At 46.3% G+C, this 20137-nt stretch overlaps 1 protein-coding gene across 1 annotated transcript in view; it reads right to left on the bottom strand.

Annotated features, from left to right (window-relative positions):
* Positions 1 to 20137, bottom strand: part of LOC119978236 (dynein assembly factor 5, axonemal-like) — a 131040-nt gene that overhangs the window by 8793 nt on the left and 102110 nt on the right. The window contains exons 10-12 of the mRNA XM_038819696.1: positions 12035 to 12185; positions 4449 to 4605; positions 3862 to 4053 (exon numbers count right to left, since the gene is read on the bottom strand). Coding sequence (XP_038675624.1) covers positions 3862 to 4053; positions 4449 to 4605; positions 12035 to 12185 — 500 coding nt within the window. The remainder of the gene's footprint in view (positions 1 to 3861; positions 4054 to 4448; positions 4606 to 12034; positions 12186 to 20137) is intronic.

A 20137-nucleotide genomic window follows, 5' to 3' on the forward strand; every position in this document is an offset into this window, starting at 1 on the left:
AATGATGCGTTAACCTGGTGAAGCCACACACAGGATTACTTGCATGTCAAACAGCAGAAGCAGCATGGGATAGACAGATAATTAAACAACTAATGTGAGAATGAGGCTCCACAGCATCCCCATCCTCAATGACAGGCAACCCCAGCACGTCAGTGCAAAAGACAAGGCTGAAGCATCTGACATCGCCTTCAGACAAAAGTGCCAAATGGATGATCCAACTCAGTCTCCTCCCGAGGGAACCATCATCGCAGATGCCAGTCTTCAGCCAATTTGTATCACTCCACATGATCTCAAGAAATGGCTGAAGGCACTGGATACTGCAAAGTCTATGGGCCCAATGACTTTCCAGCAATAGTACTGAAGATTTGTGCTCCAAACTTTCCGTGTCCCTATCCAAGCTGTTTCAGTACAGCTACAACTCTGGCATCTACCCAGCCATGTGAAAAATTGCCCAGGTATATCCTGTACACAAAAAGCAGGAGGTTCCAACCCAGCCAGCTATCGCCCCATCAGTCCAATCTTGATCATCAGTGAAGTGATGCTTGGTGTCACTGACAGTATATCAAGCGGCACTTACGCAGAAACAACCAGTTCACTGATGTTCACTATGGGTTCAGTCAGAGCCACTCAACTCATTACAGCCTTGGCCCAAAAATCTATAAAAGAACTGAACTCCAGTGGTGAGGCAAGAGTGACTGCCCTTGACATCAAGGCAATATTTGACCAAGTATGGCATTAAAGAGCCCTGGAGGGGCCAAAATTGAAGTCTATGGAGATCAGGGTGACAGCTCTCCACAGGATGACTTTGTCTATATAAATGTTTCTGGAACATACCTCTCCATTCACCTGAGGAAGGAGCAGTGCTCCGAAAGCTCGTGTTTGAAAGAAACCTGTTGGACTTTAACCTGGTGTTGTAAGACTTCTTACTGTGCTTACCCCAGTCCAACGCCGGCATCTCCACATCATTCCTGGAGTTAGACAGGGGAGTGCTCTAGGCCCAACCATCCTCAGCTGCTTTTTCAATGACCTACCCTCCATCATAAGGACAGAAATGGGGATGTTTGCTGATGACTGCACAATCTTCAGCATCATTCATGACTCCTCAGATATTGATGCAGTCAATGCTCATATACAGCAGGAAAATGGACAACACACAGGCTTGGGCTGATAAGTGGCAAACAACATGTGTGACACACAAGTGCCAGGCAGCAACCATGTCCAACAAGATAGAATCTAACTACCTCCCCAAGCCATTTAATGGCATTACCACCGCTGAATCCCCCACTATCAACATCCTGGTGGTTACCAATGAACAGAAACTGAACTGGACGAGCCATATATTGTCGCAAGTAACCCACTTCCTGGCTCCCCAAAATCTGTTCACCATCTACAAGGCACAAGTCAGGAGTGCGATGGACTCTCCTCTTGTCTGAATGAGTGCAGCTCCAACAACACGCAAGAAGCCCAACACCCCAACACTTTCCAGATCAAAGCAGCCCCATTCATTTACACACCATCCACCACCATTCATTCCCTCCAACAGGACATATCGTGGCAACAGCATGTACTAGCCACAAGATGGACGATCTTTAGAACTGCAGAAACTCATCACACCTCCTTCGACAGCACCTTCCAAACCCATGACCAAGGATAAGGGCAGCAGATACGTGGTTTTCTCTCCAAACTACACACCAGCCCATCTTGGAACCACATAGCCATTCCTTCACTGTCACTTGGTCAAAACCCTGGTGCTTCCTTCCTAACAGCACTGTTGGTTTACCTGTATCAAATGGACTTCAGCAGGTCAAGGAGGCAGCTCACCATCTCTTTCTCAAGGACAATAAATGCTGGCCTAGCCAGCAACACCCAGTCCATGAATGAATAATTTAAAAAGGAGCAAGAACAGGCGTGCAATTAGTGCCATTTCTTTCAGTCCACTGAAAAAGCTTATTTGGCCCTTCGTGTTCGGGGAATGTTTTTTCTGGATCATTAGAACTTCTTTGATCCTTTCTCCCATCACCTTTTGTTTCAAAACAGCTTTGATCTAACAATCTTTCAAATATTTCTCTTTTATTTTTCATGCTCCTTCATCTTTCTGTTTGGCTTTCTTCCCTCTCCTCCCATTAAAGTTCACAGTGCAACATCAGTATTCTCATGCTTCTAATGGGATTTTGTGTCAGTGTCCTTGGAAGCCATGGTGAGCAAGGAGGGGCAATTTGCTATTGCGAAGTTCATATTAGAACATAAATCAGGGGTTAAATCACAAGCCACAACTTGTGAACCCACAGAGCACTTTTAAACAGACAGTGCGACTCAATAGGCTGCTGACTGGCTACCACCCGATTCACGGCCCTGCCGATTTTGTAAGCCCTGCCCGAGTTTTTTGAGGGTGTCCTGAAAAGAGTCTAATCATAGGGTGTTTGAGTTATGAGGAAGCATTGGCTGCTCAAAAGTGGCCACGAGCAGCTTCATGGGACAGAAGCAAAGAGCAAGGTAGCAGGGTAGCATGGTGGTTAGCATAAATGCTTCACAGCTCCAGGGTCCCAGGTTCGATTCCCGGCTGGGTCACTGTCTGTGTGGAGTCTGCACGTCCTCCCCCTGTGTGCGTGGGTTTCCTCCGGGTGCTCCGGTTTCCTCCCACAGTCCAAAGATGTGCGGGTTAGGTGGATTGGCCATGCTAAATTGCCCGTAGTGTCCTAATAAAAGTAAGGTTAAGGAGGGGGGGTTGTTGGGTTACGGGTATAGGGTGGATACGTCGGTTTGAGTAGGGTGATCATGGCTCGGCATAACATTGAGGGCCGAAGGGCCTGTTCTGTGCTGTACTGTTCTATGTTCTAAACAGATTGAGAGCATTGGGACTGGATTCCTGCCAGTCTGACGGAGGGCAGTGTGACCCATGCAATCAGCACCATTTTGGCATGGCCTCTCCAGCTTCTGAATCGAGCTTCTGACTGCAGACCCTCTTACTTGCAGCCTCTGTCTGGATAAGGGAGGGAACTGTTTAATGCAGAATAAAAGAATGTAAGAATTTACTGTGTTGGGACACAGTCACTGATTCAAATTTGTTGCTCAGTGGGTGGTTCAAATTTCTATCCTTCACACTCCCATACCCCAAGTACAATCAGTCCGTTTTTTAAAGACCTTTGGACTGATTTTCCACACTGGAAGAGCCAGGCTGTCAGAGTCAATTAAGCAGTGAGCATGTGCTAGCTCTGATGTGTCTCAGTGAGGCAGATTTCATAGAATTTACAGTGCAGAAGGAGGCCATTCGGCCCATCGAGTCTGCACCGGCTCTTGGAATGAGCACCATACCCAAGCCCATACCTCCACCCTATCCCCATAACCCAGTAACCCCACCCAATACTAAGGACAATTTGGACCCTGAGGGCAATTTAGCCTGGCCATTTCACCTAACCTGCACATCTTTGGACTGTGGGAGGAAACAGGAGCACCCGGAGGAAACCCACGCACACACGGGGAGAACGTGCAGACTCCACACAGACAGTGACCCAAGCCGGGATTCGAGCCTAGAACTCTGGAGCTGTGAAGCATTTGTGCTAACCACTATGCTACCGGGATTTGTTCTGTCTACCTCTAGCAATGATTAACCCTGATAACTATTTTATGCGGCACTAAGGTTCAAAATGTTTGGTCACCCCGCTATAAACAAATGCTAAATATGACAAAACTATTACCATCGGATTGGGTGTGATTTTTAATGGTATGGTCGACTGCTCTTTTGAGATTATTCCTAGTCCTATTTGTCTTTGTGGTTTAAAACATTTTTACGCATTCCAAAACAAATATTTTGGAAAAGAAAGGTAATGAGAAAATCCAAGGACATGCACTCATCATTCTTACCGAGAAGTAGTTTTTGGATGTTGCTCTCTGGATCATCCAGATGAACCAAAAGCCCACGGTACAGGAATTCAAGGTGGCTCTTGAACAGCGATTGGTCATTAAGAATCCCAGCACATTGGAACCAAACACTTAAAGCTTTGGCAGCTGCGATGCGCACTTCGTCCGAACAATCATCCAGGCGTTTTAGAAGTTCTAATTTAAAGAAAAAGGAAACACTTACTAGTGTTGCCACAGTATCTGAGCAAATATTAAAAAACTCGCCAAATTGAACATTTCTAAAAAATCAGCAGTAAGATCTAAACATCTGATGCTAAGATCTACCGAAAAACCATGCCCAAAAGAAAAATTCTTTGGATTCAATAAATGTCAGAAAGTACTTTCATCTACAACATTTCAAATTAACTTCTCCTTCTCCACAAGTAGTTCTCATGGCCAAAGAGATTTCAAACACCAAGAGACAAACCTTTCAAAGTGCAGGCTTAACAGAATATCTGCAAACGCGGGTGTTAAGGAAAGCTACAGAAGAAAAACCTATGGCAATGGTACCACTGCATCTCAAAAATAAATTATCCTGGAATATACATTACCTGGATACACTTTATTAAGCTCGTCAGGATTCAAGTGATTCCCACAAACTTTTAAAATAGAACTGACAATCTGACAAGCCAGCATTCGAGTCATTTTTGAATCTTCATCCAAAGCTGCAATCACTTTTGGCATCAAGTCCTCATATACTCCAAGAGCCTATGGAAATGACAAGAAACATGAAACTTCTCATGCAATCGTCAAAAGTACAAGTGAAACAAACTGCAATGATTTATAACAAAGGTTGTAGGCCTATGTGAATGGAATTCTGTAACGTGGTATATTCTCCCATTATACGGCTTGCCTCACAAGTTTGTCCGTGTCTTTGCAGTGTGTAAAAATGTTTTAAACCGCAAAGACAAATAGGACAAGAATAATCTCAAAAGAGCAGTAGGCCTTACCATTAAAAATCACACCCAATCCGATAGTAATACTTTTGTCATATTTAGCATTTATTTATAGCGGGGTGGCCAAACTTTTTGAACTTTAGTGTCGCATAAAATAATCTTCAGACGGCAGCACGGTGTTCGATCCCGGCCCCGAGTCACTGTCATGTGGAGTTTGCATATTCTCCCGTACAATGTTGCTAACTGATCCATGCCAACCACAACTAAAACTCAATCTAGTTCCCAAATTTAAGTTTTTCCCGCTGCATCCCCTACACGACTCGACTTACATTTTTTTTTAAAGAAAAAACATTTAGCAACTCTGTAAACTTGTAGAAATTTGTGGCAATCGGCACAATCTTTTCTAAGAGCTACTTTTCTTTCCTTTGTAACAGTTTCAGGAATGAGAGTTTTCCTATAAGGAGAGATCGAGTAGAATGGGCTTGTATTCTCTGGTGTTCAAAAAGAATGAGGGGTGATCTCATTGAAACATACAAGATTCTGAGGGTGTTTGGCAAGTTAGATATGGAGAGGTTGTTTCTCTTTTCTGGATAGTCAAGTGTCAGGGGGCATAGTCTCCGGATAATAGAACAGCCATATTGGGCTGAAATGAGCAGAACTTTCTTTATTCAAAAGAGCATGGAACCTTTGCAATTCTCTACCCTGAAGGGCTGTAAATGCTCAGTTGTTGACTACATCCTAGATGAAGATCCATAAAGTTTTCATAGAAAATTCAAGTACAGGGGCAGGGATGTCTTGCTGCAATTATACAAGGCCTTGGTGAGGCTACACAGAGTATTGTGAGCAGTTTTGGTCTCCTTATCTGAGGAAGGATGTTTTTGCTATAGAGGGAGTGCAGCACAGGTTTACCACACTGGGATAGCAGAGCTGACATATGGGGAGAGATTGAGTCGGTTGGGATTATATTAACTGGAGTTCAGAAGAATGAGAGGGGATCTCATAGAAACCTATAAAATTCTAAAAGGACTAGACAGGGTAAATTTAGGAAGGATGTTCCCGATGGTGGAGGAGTCCAGAACCAGGGATCACAGTCTCAGGCTACGGGGTAGACCATTTAGGACTGAGATGAGGAGAAATTTCTTCACCCAGCGAGTGGTGAGGAATTTGATACTGCTGAAAGTAGTTGAGGCCAAAACATTGTATGTTTTCAAGAAGGAGTAAGATATAGCTCTTGGCTCAAAAGGGATCAAAATTATGGGGGGAGGGAAGGCGGGAACAGGCTATTGAGTTGGATGGTCAACCATGATCATAATGAATGGCGGAGCAGGCTCGAAGAGTCGAATGGCCTCCTCCTGCTCCTATTTTCTATGTTTCAATCTTAAGGGGATCATGAAGATAGCACAGGAAAGTGGAATTGAGGTTGAGGTTCAGCCATGATCTTATTGAATGGCAGTGCAGGCTCAAGGGGCTGTATGGCCTACTCCTATTTCTTGTTTTAAATTCCTGATTTGTTCAACCTCTCTACCCTGCCCAGGCGGAGTCCAAATGCAATCATCCATTATTTGTTGCAGCCTTGCTGTACCAAAATATGTAACATTGGAAAGGGAAGTGCAGCACTTTAACTTAACCTCACAGCTCTGCAGAACTGGACTGAGAGGTGGCAGATGGAGTTTAATGCGGAAAAGTGTGAGGTGGTTCACTTTGTAAGGAGTAACAGGAATGCAGAGTACTGGGCTAATGGCAAGATTCTTGGTAGTGTAGATGAACAGAGAGATCTCGGCATCCAGGTACATAAATCCCTGAAAGTTGCCACCCAGGTTAATAGCACTGTTAAGAAGGCATATGGTGTGCTAGCCTTTATCAGTAGGGGGATTGAGTTTCGGAGCCACAAGGTCATGCTGCAGCTGTACATAACTCTGGTGCGGCCGCTCCTGGAGTATTGCGTGCAGTTCTGGTCACCACATTATAGGAAGGATGTGGAAGCTTTGGAAAGGGTTCAGAGGAGATTTACTAGGATGTTGCCTGGTATGGAGGGAAGGTCTTAGGAGGAAAGGCTCAGGGACTTGAGGTTGTTTTCGTTAGAGAGGAGAAGGCTGAGAGGTGACTTAATAGAGACATATAAGACAGTCAGAGGGTTAGATAGAGTGGACAGTGAGAGTCTCTTTCCTCGGATGGTGATGACCAACACGAGGGGACATAGCTTTAAATTGAGGGGTGGTAGATATAGGACAGATGTCAGAGGTAGTTTCTTTACTCAGAGTAGTAGGGGTGTGGAACGCCCTGCCTGCAACAGTAGTAGACTCGCCAAATTTAAGGGCATTTAAGTGGTCACTGGATAGACATATGGATGAAAATGGAATAGTGTAGGTCAGGTAGGCTTCAGATGGTTTCACAGGTCGGCGCAACATCGAGGGCCGAAGGGCCCGTATTGCGCTGTAATGTTCTATGTTCTAACTCTAACGTCCCTTCAGATGGAAGCCAAATTCTGAAATCCTGGTTCATTGACCCTTCCTCCTCGGTCAGATATGAACAAATACAGCAGCAGCAATGTTAGGAATTTATGATCAATATAAATTGAAGCAGAGATTTCATTACAGTTGTTCAAAATCATGAATAGTCTTGATAGTGTCTTCTTGCTTACTCTTTCCAGTAACACAAGGTCAGTGACCAGAGTACACAGATTTAAGTTGTGATGTGGAGATGCCGGCGTTGGACTGGGGTGAGTACAGTAAGAAGTCTTACAACACCAGGTTAAAGTCCAACAGGTTTGTTTCAAACACGAGCTTTCGGAGCACGGCTCCTTCTTCAGGTGAATGGAAAGGCTTGTTCCAGAAATGTTTATATAGACACAGTCAGAGATGCCCCGGAATGCGAGCACCTGCAGGCAATCAAATCATCAAAGATGCAGAGAGAGAGGTAACTCCAGGTTAAAGAGGTGTGAATTGTCCCAAGCCAGTTCAGTCGGTAGGCCTCTGCAAGTCCAGGCTTGTTGGTGGGGGCCGAATGTAATGCGACATGAATCCCAGATCCCGGTTGAGTCCGCATTCATGCGTGCGGAACTTAGCTATAAGTTTTTGCTCAGCAATTTTGCGTTGTCGCGTCTCCTGAAGGCCTCCTTGTAGAATGCTGACCCGGAGATCAGAGGCTGAATGTCCTTGACTGCTGAAGTGTTCCCCAACTGGAAGGGAACAGTCCTGCCTGTTGATAGTCGCACGATGCCCGTTTATTCGTTGTCGCAGTGTCTGCATGGTCTCGCCAATGTACCACGCTTCGGGACATCCTTTCCTGCAGCGTATGAGGTAGACTACATTGGTCGAGTCGCACGAGTATGCGCCGCGTACCTGGTGGGTGGTGTTTCCACGTGTAATGGTGGTGTCCATGTCGATGATCTGGCATGTCTTGCAGAGATTACCCTGGCAGGGTTTTGTGGTGTTGTGGTTGCTGTTCTGAAGGCTGGGTAATTTGCTGCAAACAATGGTTTGTTTGAGGTTGCGCGGTTGTTTGAAGGCCAGTAGTGGGGGTGTGGGGATGACCTTGGCAAGATGTCCATCCTCGCTGATGATGTGTTGGAGGCTGCGAAGAAGATGTCGTAGTTTCTCCGCCCCAGGAAAGTACTGGACGACGAAGGGTACTCTGTCAGTGGTGTCCCGTGTTTGTCTTCTGAGGAGGTCGGTGCGGTTTTTTGCTGTGGCGCGGTGGAACTGTCGATCAATGAGTCGAGCGCCATATCCCGTTCGTACGAGGGCATCTTTCAGCATCTGTAGGTGTCTGTTGCGCTCCTCCTTGTCTGAGCAGATCCTGTGTATACGGAGGGCTTGTCCATAGGGGATGGCTTCTTTAATGTGTTTCGGGTGAAAGCTGGAGAAGTGGAGCATCGTGAGATTATCTGTGGGCTTGCGGTAAAGCGAGGTGCTGAGGTGACCGTCCTTGATGGAGACGAGTGTGTCCAAGAATGGAACTGAATTTGGAGAATAGTCCATGGTGAGTTTGATGGTGGGATGGAACTTATTGATGTCATCGTGTAGTCGTTTCAGTGATGTCTCGCCGTGGGTCCAAAGGAAAAAAATGTCATCGATGTATCTGGTGTATAGCATTGGTTGAAAGATTTAAGTTGATTAGCAAAAAGAACCAAATGGGACACGAGGAAAATAAAATTACCCAGCAAATTGTAATGATCTGAATGCACTGCCCGAAAAGGTAAAGGAAGAAAATTAAACTTAAATTCAATTTATAAAAGGTCACTGGTCAAGGATTTGGAAGAAAAAAACTTGCAACGCTATGGAAAAGAGCAGAGGGGTGGAACTGACATCTTAGAGCTGGAACAGGGCAGTGGACTTACAGGTATAAATGCTTAAAATGGGGCTCATTAATTGCAATTCATCAAATACATCTAATCTCAGTCAGGCTAATATAGGAAGAGAATCGCCAGTAAAGCACGCAAGATAGCAAATGGCTAAATTCAGCATTGTAATTCAAAATGATACTGACACAGGTTAAAAGTTGTAAAATCAACTTTAAGCCTTGTTTCAGGATGCTTGGCACACAATGTGATCAATAGAAAAAATGGTCTTCCAAGTGTAATAGTGGAGGCAAAAAGCCTGTAACTAATTTTCGGAAAGAGCTAGATGTAAAAGAGAAACGCCCAGGTTCTTTCAGCTGGATCGGTTCAGATGGGTTGAATGGCCTTCCTCATTCATAACTATCTTGTACGTCATTAGCTACATATTGTCGCAAAGTACTTTGAAACATGCTACTGAAGAGTCTGTTATACCAGGATAACACTTTACACACAATCAATTGCAACAGCTATAATTTGGCATTTGCTATCGTTATTGCTTTGCACGCTATGATACTGCTGTACTTTTAAATCAGGTGATGCATTGAAGGACATTTAATTGCTGCTTTATTCTCTTGTATGTCACTATTAAGGCAAGTATACACCATCTGTGTTGATCAGTAAGATTTTCTTCTGCTTGGGTTTCCATTGCTTCGGGCTGATGAGCCAATTGTTTGGAGACACGAAAGCAACAAGCAGAAACATCGGAAGCTGTTTCTCCAGGTTGTAAAAGTGCACATTTGTTTGAAAGCAAGGCTTTTCTTTTTCAGGATATACATGCAGCAAAAAATAGTCTGTGAATGATATTCAATCCACACTTCCATCAGATGTTGAACTAGTAATCAAAGGGCTTTCATGTAATGTCATTTCTCAAACATTGAACCCTGAATTTACACCAGGAATTTAACCAATTTCTACTGAAGTGGTTTGAATGTCTGAAACTGGCCCACATCAAAATGCACTCTACACTGGGAACTTTCGTCTAATGCCACATGGTTTGATCCACGTTCCAAGATGATTATTTAGGTGCAGCTCAGTAAAGCACCAGCTGCCCAACCTACAAACAAGGAAGGATGGCAGCAAAGAGATGCCGTTTTAGATGGGCATTTACATTGAAATGTTTGTTTAGGAACAAAAAAGATTTTATGTGTCACAATCTGAGTGTTCAGATATTATAGCTGCCAACTCCTGACTGCCTGCTGTCTTGACCCTTGACCTTGGGGAATTCCCATTTTTCCAGGGGAAAGGGCGATCACCATTTTTATATTACCCAGGAACTTCCAGGGGTTTTCTGATGGGATGAAACTGTACCTTCTTTCAGTAGGCACGGACAAACTGTGGGAATTGAACTTAGGCGCAGTGTTGGGAAGTGAGATATGACACCGTGGCTTGCCCATGGACTGCTTGATGAATGGAGGATCTGTGGGGATCCTTTAGACCAAAGAGAGGAAAAGTAGGATTTATTTGTGTATGTTCACATTTACTTGGGACATTCTCGCAACTGATCATTACCCCCTTGGTGACCCGAGGTTTGAGGGAGACTTACAGTTCCTGTCCATTTTGCTAGCACAGATTCTGTTGCAGTGGTGCCCTTGGAATGATCCAGAAAAGGAACTCCCAATGTGCCTGAGTTTGCACAAGGCGCAGTGCGCTTTGAGTGGACAAACAAATCTTCCCACACAGACTTGTAACATCAATGTTTTTGCATGAGGAGCAAAATGTTCCAGCACTTTGCAGGTCAATGGGGCTACAGCAGGGGAATGGGATTGACTGAATTACCCTACAGTGAGCCAGCATAGAATTCACAGTGCAGAAGGAGGCCATTTGGCCCATCGAGTCTGCACCAGCCCTTGGAAAGAGCCCACTTAAGCCCATGCCTCCACCCCCATCCCCGCAGTCACGTATTCCAGTAACCCCACCCAACCGTTTTTGGACACCAAGGGCAATTTATCATGGCCAATCCACCTAACCTGCACACCGTTGGACTGTGGGAGGAAACCGGAGCACCCGGAGGAAACCCAGGCAGACACGGGGAGGAAGTGCAAACTTCACACAGACAGCGACCCAGCAGGGTATCGAACCTGGGGGGGGCGCAAAAGGGTGGAGAAATATAGGTACACAAAAACTGAAAAGGCACAAGCTGTTAGAGGAGAGGAGAGGAAAAGAGCGAGAAAGACGAAAAAAGCAATAGGTAAAGACAAAAGACAAGTATGTTTTCAAGAAGCAGCTAGATATAGCACTTGGGGCGAAGGGGATCAAGGGATATGGGAGGAGAAGGCGGGATCAGGCTATTGAGTTGATCATCCATGATCTGTTTTTCATGTAAATTTAGAGTACCCAATTATTATTTTTTCCAATTGAGGGGCAATTTAGAGTGGCCAATTCACTTACCCTGCATATCTTTTTGGGTTGTGGGGGTGAGACCCACGCAGACAAGGCAGAATGTGCAAACTCCACACGGACAGTGACCCAGCGCTGGGATCGAATCCGGGTCCTCGGCACCATGAGGTAGTAGTGCTAACCGCTGCACCACCGTGTCGCCCACAGCCATGATCATAATGAATGGTGACTCGAAGGGCCGAATAGGCTCTTCCTGCTCCTATTTTCTATGATTCTAATTTAAGCACATACGGTAGATAATAAATGAGACAGTCATTAAAGAATGAAGAAATGTATGGAGGAAGATTTGACAGACAAGCTTCACTGGAATCAATATCTGCTCCTGTCTACATGGACTTCATGGCTTAAAGCCTGAGTAAGGCTTAATTAATGTTAGCACATTTGAAATTAATGTAAGGCTAACTTTATGAGGTGCCTTGTCTACGGCTTTGCCTGACGAGATTATTGAATATTTGTCTGGTTTTGAAATAGCTTGTTTTTGAATCTTTGACCTTCTGGGATTTACCTGTTCCAGTGTAATCATCTTGCTATGCAGAAGAGCCCACAGACAGGATACAGCAGTCGTGCGGATTGCAGCTGCTGTCCTCCCAGCATGCCACAGCAGATTAGGCACCAAAATATCTCTTACAAGCATCTCCAGGTAGCTACTGAAATGCCTAAAGCAAAACAGAAGACACTGCAGTCAGCAATGGAAAACAGAGGCAGGATTAATAACTGGTACATGTGGAATTTTTTAATTTTAAAAGAGATGTGGGTGGGAAGTCAGTGCATTTCCGACCAAATAACATGGCAGGCAAGGTTTAGTAGGGTAGGAAGAATGTTTTTTTTTCTTCAGCTGACTGACTTCAGCTCATTAAGAGAGAGATTAATCTTACCAAACAATCCAACTTTTAAAGATGCAATATTAATCAAATGATGGCTTGCAATTTTGTGGGTGCAGCATTTTCCCATGTAATTTTTTTTTTCTTTTAAATCACACCACAGGTTGAGAGCAGTTTGCATAAAAAATAACAGCAGGTCAGCAAGGGAGTCACCCACTCCTCTGAATGATTCCCACTTTGGCATTCAAGCTTATAAAGAACCTGACTTTGAAAAGATGACTGCAGAGAATAATCACTAAAAAGACTGACATGTATCATCTCGTAGAGACTATTTCACAAATAGTCACAAGCTCCAGTAAGATTGCCCATTGACTACTATGATGGAAATTTATCTTCGTTGATTTTTTTTAAAGCATAATCTTTCAGGGATTATATATTCCATTATTATTCAGAGACTTTCTCGTAATTAATACTACCAAAGCAAGCCTCACAGCCCACAGGATTCTAAACTGAAGGGTTCCTCTTCCTCCTCCTCAATGTACGCCCCTTCACTTCTTCTGAAGCCAGCTACTTTGTCATGGAGAACAATTCCTCTAGAACCAAAAATCATGTAATATCTTGCTAAGTGGCTATTGCTTATATGTGAAGCTAGACGACTTCCGGTTGCGGCTATGCGGAGCTAAGCCGCATGTTCGGCAGCTCCCGCCATGAACGGACTTTTGGGCTCTTTTTAGGGCCCCCAGCGGTACGTGTTCGACGTTTCTCGACGTGGGAAGGAGCCAGCAACATTTCCCCAGCAGTATATGGCCTGGACCAGGAGTGGGGCGAGTAAGAAAGTGGTTGCAGCGCCAAAGCAGAAGCGAGGGAAGAAGCAAAAGATGGCGGCGGGCGGAGACCAGGAGGCATGGAAGCAATGGGTGCAGGAGCAGCAGGAGACTCTCCAGCGCTGCTTCAGGGAGCTTAAAGCGGAGCTGCTGGAGGCTTCAATTGACAAGCTGCTGGAGAACCAGACGGCCCAGGGGGTGGCGAACCGAGAGATCCGACAAAAGGCCTCCGAAAGAGAGGACGAGACCTTAGGCCTCGCGGTGAAGGTGGAGATGCACGAGGCGCTCCATAAAAAATGGCAGGAGAGGTTCGAGGAGATGGAGAACCGGTTGAGGTGGAAACATCTGCGGATCCTGGGCCTTCCAGAAGGGCTGGAGGGGTCAGACATGGGGGCCTATGTGGCCATCATGTTAAATTTGCTGATGGGAGCTGGGTCCTTTCAGGGGCCCCTGGAGCTGGAGGGGGCCCACCGAATATTGCCAAGAAGACCCAAGCCGTATGAGCCGCCACGGGCAATGCTGGTGCGATTCCACTGGTTTGCTGACCGGGAGTGTGTGCTCAGGTGGGCCAAGAAGGAGTGGAGCAGCAGGTGGGAGAACGCGATGGTGCGGATCTACCAGGACTGCACAGAAGGCGGTGCTGCACAGGAAGGGAGTGAAATTCGGCATGCTGCAGCCAGCGCATTTGTGGGTCACCTACAAGGACCGGCACTTTTACTTTGAGTAAACTTTGTACTTTGTGCAGGCCGCGAAGTTGGACTCAAACTGAGGGCTGGGTGCGGGGGTCTGCATGTAACTGTGTTATATTTTGTGGGGGGGGGGTTCTCTGTTTAATGTTGGTTCCATGTTGGTTCTTTGTTGTTTTCAGGGCGGGTGGGGCACTGTTTTCTGCTTGGGTTTGTTGGATGGGCTCGAGGGGGGGGGGGGGGCAGACCTGCAGTGTGGGGGGCTGATGGTGTGAGGGGGGGGTGGGGGACCCGTGAGGGGACCGGGCAGGTAAAGGGAGCTGCTGTAGAGGAGTTGGGGTCGGGCAGGTGAAAAGCGCGGGCTTTTTCCGGCGCTGAGTGTTGCGGCCACGGAGATTGGTGGAGTTAAGGATAGGGGAGGGAATGTGGTGCGAAGCGGGGTAGACATTAATGGGGTCTTCAGGGACTTTTATGAGGAACTGTACCGATCCGAACCCCCGGCGGAGGAGGGGGGGATGGGGCGCTTCTTGGACCGGTTGAGATTCCTGAGGGTGGAGGAGGGACAGGTGGAGGGACTGGGGGCGCCGGTTGAGCTGGAGGAGCTGGTCAAAGGGATAGGGAGCATGCAGTCAGGGAAGGCGCCGGGGCCGGATGGGTTCCCGGTCGAATTCTATAAGATGTATGCAGACCTGTTGGGCCCCCTGTTGGGTAGGACCTTCAACGAGGCAAGATGTCTCGGGCCCTGATTTCCTTAATCCTTAAGTGGGGCAAGGATCCCCTGCAGTGTGGGTCATACAGGCCGATCTCACTCTTAAATGTAGATGCCAAGCTGTTGGCGAAGATTTTAGCCACGAGGATAGAGGACTGTGTGCCGCAGGTTATCCACGAGGATCAAACGGGGTTCGTGAAGGGGAGGCAGCTGAACACTAACATACGGAGGCTCTTGAATGTTATCATGATGCCGGTGGTAGACGGGGAGGCGGAGATAGTGGTGGCGTTGGACGCGGAGAAGGCCTTTGATAGGGTTGAATGGGGGTACTTATGGGAGATGCTAGAAAGGTTAGGGTTTGGGGAGGGGTTTGTCAGGTGGGTGAGGCTGTTATATGAGGCCCCAATGGCGAGCGTGGCCACGAATAGGAGATGGTCGGAGTATTTTCGGTTATACCGAGGGATGAGGCAGGGGTGTCCCTTGTCCCCCCTGCTTTTTGCGCTGGCAATTGAACCCCTGGCCATGGCGCTGAGGGAGTCAAGGAACTGGAGGGGGCTGGTGCGAGGTGGGGAGGAACACCGAGTGTCGCTTTATGCGGATGACCTATTGTTGTATGTGGCGGACCCGATGGGGGGAATGCCGGAGCTGATGAAGATTCTCAGGGAATTTGGGGATTTCTCAGGGTACAAGCTCAACTTGGGGAACAGCGAGCTGTTCGTTGTACACCCGGGGGACCAGGAGGGGGGATTGGGAGGCTCCCACTGAAAAGGGCGGAGAGGAGCTTCAGGTACTTTGGCGGGGGGGGGGGGGCTTGCATAAGCTTAACCTCACAAGGCTGGTGGAGCAAATGGAGGAGGAGTTTAAGAGGTGGGACATGCTGCCGCTGTCTCTGGCAGGTAGGGTGCAATCAGTCAAGGTGACAGTGCTCCTGAGATTTCAGTTCCTGTTCCAGTGCCTCCCCATCCTTATCCCGAAGGCCTTTTTCAGGTGGGTTAACAGGAGCATTACGGGGTTTGTGTGGGCGCACGGGACCCCGAGGGTGAGAAGGGTGTTCCTGGAGCGGGGTAGGGATAGGGGAGGGCTGGCGCTGCCCAACCTCTGTGGGTATTATTGGGCTGCCAATGCAGCGATGGTGCGTAAGTGGGTGATAGACGGGGAAGGGGCAGCATGGAAGAGGATGGAGATGGCGTCCTGTGTGGGCACAAGCCTGGAGGCGCTGGTAACGGCGCCGCTGCCGCTCCCTCCAACGGGGTATACCACGATCCCGGTGGTGGCAGCTACCCTCAAAATTTGGGGGCAATGGAGACAGCACAGGGGGGAGGTGGGTGCCTCGATGGGGACCCCGATACGGGGGAACCACCGGTTTGTCCCGGGGAGAATTGATGGCGGGTTCCTGAGTTGGCATAGGGCAGGTATTAGGAGGTTGGGGGACCTGTTTGTAGACGGGAAGTCTGCGAGCCTGGGTGAGCTGGAAGGGAAGTTTGGGCTCCCCCCGGGGAACACCTTTAGGTACATGCAGGTAAGGGCGTTTGTCAGGCGGCAGGTGGCAGGATTCCCTCTGCTGCCTCCGCGGGGGGGTCCAGGACAGGGTGTTCGCGGGGCTATGGGTTGGAGAGGGGAGGATCTCGGCAACGTACCAAGTGATGCAGGAGGTAGACGAGGCTTTGGTGGAGGAGCTGAAGGGTAAATGGGAGGAGGAGCTGGGTGAGGAGATTGAGGAGGGGACGTGGGCGGACGCCCTAGGAAGGGTGAACTCCTCCTCCTCTTGTGCGAGGCTTAGCCTCATACAGTTCAAGGTACTGCATAGGGCTCACATGACCGGGACAAGGATGAGCCGGTTCTTTGGGAACGAGGACAGGTGTATTAGGTGCTCAGGGAGCCCAGCAAACCATGCCCATATGTTCTGGGCATGCCCAGCGCTGGGGGAATTTTGGAAGGGCGTAGCAAGGACGGTGTCGAGGGTGGTAGGACCCAGGGTAAAACCGGGCTGGGGGCTCGCAATATTTGGGGTTGCAGAGGAGCCGGGAGTGCAGGAGGCGAAAGAGGCCGGCAATCTGGCCTTTGCGTCCCTAGTAGCCCGGCAGAGGATTCTTCTTCAGTGGAAGGATGCGAGACCCCCAAGCGTGGAGGCCTGGATCAACGATATGGCAGGGTTTATTAAATTGGAGAGGGTGAAATTTGCCCTAAGGGAGTCAGTGCAGGGGTTCTTCAGGAGATGGCAACCATTCCAAGATTTCCTGGCAGAACGGCAGAAAAAGGCCAGCAGCAACCGGGGGGGGGGGGGTGTCGTTTCTTTGTTTTGGGTTGAAGGGACGTGTATATTTGTTCATTGCTAATGATGGGCGTTAATTGTTTTTTGTATACATGGGGGGGGGTTGTTCTTTCTTTTCTTGGTATTTATTTTGTTATTGATATTTTGTGAAAATTTTAATAAAAATTATTTTAAAAACAAAAATGTGAAGCTAGACAAAGAGAAAGTGTGCCCAAATTTACTAATGAATTAGGGCATGAACTTTGTTTAATTTCAGTGATCAGATCACACACAAAACAATCAAAACACTACAGATTTACTTTCACATTGTCTCTAATTAGTTCCACTACTGAAGGTGGACAGAGGCAATGCTTTGGGCTTTGTTATTCAGTAAAAAAAAAACTCTTAACAAAAAAACTAATGGACATGTTTCAATAGAATATGGTACACAGATATGTTGGCCTAAGGAAATACTGATTCGTTTTTGGTGAGGATGCGGATCCAGATCTGGATTCTAGATTTAAAAAAAAGGACCCATTAACATTGGGAGATGAGGCAAATTAACGTGAGGGCTGTTTTATTTAAAATGCTGTTGATTAAAATGTTGCTGGTTGCCTCAGCTGTCGTGATTCAATTTGTCATGTCTGTCAAAATGTGAGCAGAGTTTTCAGAGCAGGTTGTTGAATGTGGATTGGCCTGAAGCCTTTTCAGGGAAATGGAAGCTCAATAAAATAATTTTCTTTTCAGTTTCACAGTTGCAAAACATCATCCAGACAAGGAAAAGCCTCAAGGAAGAGCTGCGCAATTGTAATAATGTTGAGTTAATACAACATGCGCTCAACTGAGCATCTGCTTCACTTGTTAACTTACTATCCCTTAAGTTATTTATAGATGTATTCAAGAGTCCAGAGCTTTTCATCTGTACAGTAGAATATGCGAGCCTGTGGTGGTTATATTTGGAACATTATTCCAGACATGTAAAAATCGTGGACCTTTCCTCACACTCAAGAGAAGACGTATGGACACATTATTCCTCATGGATGCGAAGTTAATGTTGTTTAACCTCTCCTGTATCTATTCCTGCGCTGATCTAAACTTTTTAAATGGAGAACTCTGAGAACATTTTGGCTGGAAACCCGATTATGGGTTATATGATTAAGTACAGGCAGAAATCATTAAGTGCTGCTCCCTGAGCTGCTGGGAACACTGACTCATCAGACCAAGGAAAGTAAATAGACATGGCTGGAATTAGTGTATGGTAGAGTTTTCTTTTAGTGGTTTGCAGAGAGCAATTTTGTAGAACCTTTCTTCTGGAGATACAATGGGTCAGGTCCACAACCGAGGAGATTCTGTATGGTCAGTGCGAGGAATGAACTTGTGTTATGGGCCAGAGTTTAGAGAACCCCAAAGTGTATCATGGAGTTCACCTCACGCATAACTTTGAATAGATTGTGGTTATGGGGAACACAAGGGCCCACTTTAAAGGTGCAACAGAGATCTAAAGTACTTTTAAATTGAAACAATGTTTATTGATGGAACCAGTTAACACTTTATAAACCCACAGTAAACATCTCAACAACTATCAAAACCAATCATCCCCACAGATACAATATTCTATAAGTAACCCTTTATCTTTCCTTGCAATATCCATGAGACACAAGATCATTTTTAACACAGAGATCAGTTTCAAATTCTCTACTGAGAGCAGTTATCGCTTTGAAATCACCCAAATAATCTGGAGACAGTCTTTAGATTGCAGAGAGATCCTTATACAGCTGCTTGCTTTTCCTGCAGCTATCCAGCTCTCAAAACAAAACTAAAAACGCCCTGCAGCAGACAGCCCAAAGCAAAAGTAAAAGCAGACAGACAGCCCAGCTCCCCCCACACTCTGACATCACTGATAAACACTCATTTCTTAAAGGTACATCCACTATAGCTATTTTATAAACACCCATTTCTTAAAGGTACTCTCACACTCTTGACACTTGAAGAGACAAATGGCTTCCTTTTTATTTCACACTTAGGTTTTTTGCATTTAGTATAGCTGTTGGCCTTCGTGCAATCGGCCTATTCTAAAGAAATTTTATCAAGTCATACAAGTATTGTTTTAGTCACAACTGGGATTTAAATAATTTATGAAATATTTTGGAAACTCACAGCAGTTCAGGCAGCATATGTGGAGATTTATAAAAGAGTTAACATTTTAGATCCCTGACCTTTCATTATTTTTCTGATGAACGATTGTCAACCTGAAACAATAAGGACACAATTTTCCGTGCGTCCCCCGAGGTGTGTTTTGCGGCGGTGGAGGCAGACCACCATTTGCTAGCAGCGGGATAACCTTGTCCCACCGCAGTCAACAGGTTTTCCCACTGTTTGCACCCTACGCCGATGGGGAACCTGTGGCGGGGAGGGTGGTGTCGCCTTCGATGCAACCGGAAGATCCTGCGGGCGGGAACGGATGGAGAATTTTGGCTCAAATCTTTTTATCCACGTAGATGCTGCCTGACCTGCTGAGGGTTATTTTCAATTCTCAGCTTTTAATTTCAGAATTCCAGCACCTGCAAAATTTTGCATTTGTCAAATAATTTACAGTTTAAACTGTCCCATTATGTCTCAATTTTCATCCACAAACAATGAACACCACCAAAAACAAAAGACTGGAAGTTTGCAGGGAGAATTCAATATTGAAAAAAGATCTCATCAAGATCCAGGAGGTTGTTTTGCTGAGAAGAAGCTGAGGCAGTGAAACAACCGAGTGTGCAAGAAGTCCACTTAGAGGATGTGGCACCAGAATGGTGGTAGGGGTGGGCGTAGATTAACTACAACCCAATAAAGGATAAAATAAGAGATAAGAATTAGAGGAATGGATAAATCAGAGGGCTGTAAGGTTGGAGGAGATTACAGATATAGAGTGGATCAAGGCCATGGAGTGATTTGAAAATAATGATGAGAAATATAAAATGAAGTAATTGTTTGAAAGGAAGCCAATGTAGGCTCAGTGAGAACAGGGTGATAGGTGAATGGGACTTGGTGTGAGTTAGGAAGTGGGCAGAGTTTTGGATGGTCACAAGTTTGCAGAGGGTAGAATGTGGGAGGCCAGCCAGGAGTGCATTGAAATAGTCAAGTCTAGTGATAGTGAAGGCAGGAATGAGGATTTCAACAGCAGATGAGCTGAGATGGGAAAAGTCACAGAAATTGAAATAAGCAGCCTATGTGATGGTGCAAATAGGGTCCGAAGCTCATCTCAAAGTCAAATGAGACACCAAGATTGTGAAGAGACTGGTTTAATCTCAGACTATTGCTGGGGAAGGAAA

This window comes from Scyliorhinus canicula, chromosome 15 (genome assembly GCF_902713615.1).
Source record: "Scyliorhinus canicula chromosome 15, sScyCan1.1, whole genome shotgun sequence".
Lineage (NCBI taxonomy): Eukaryota > Metazoa > Chordata > Chondrichthyes > Carcharhiniformes > Scyliorhinidae > Scyliorhinus > Scyliorhinus canicula.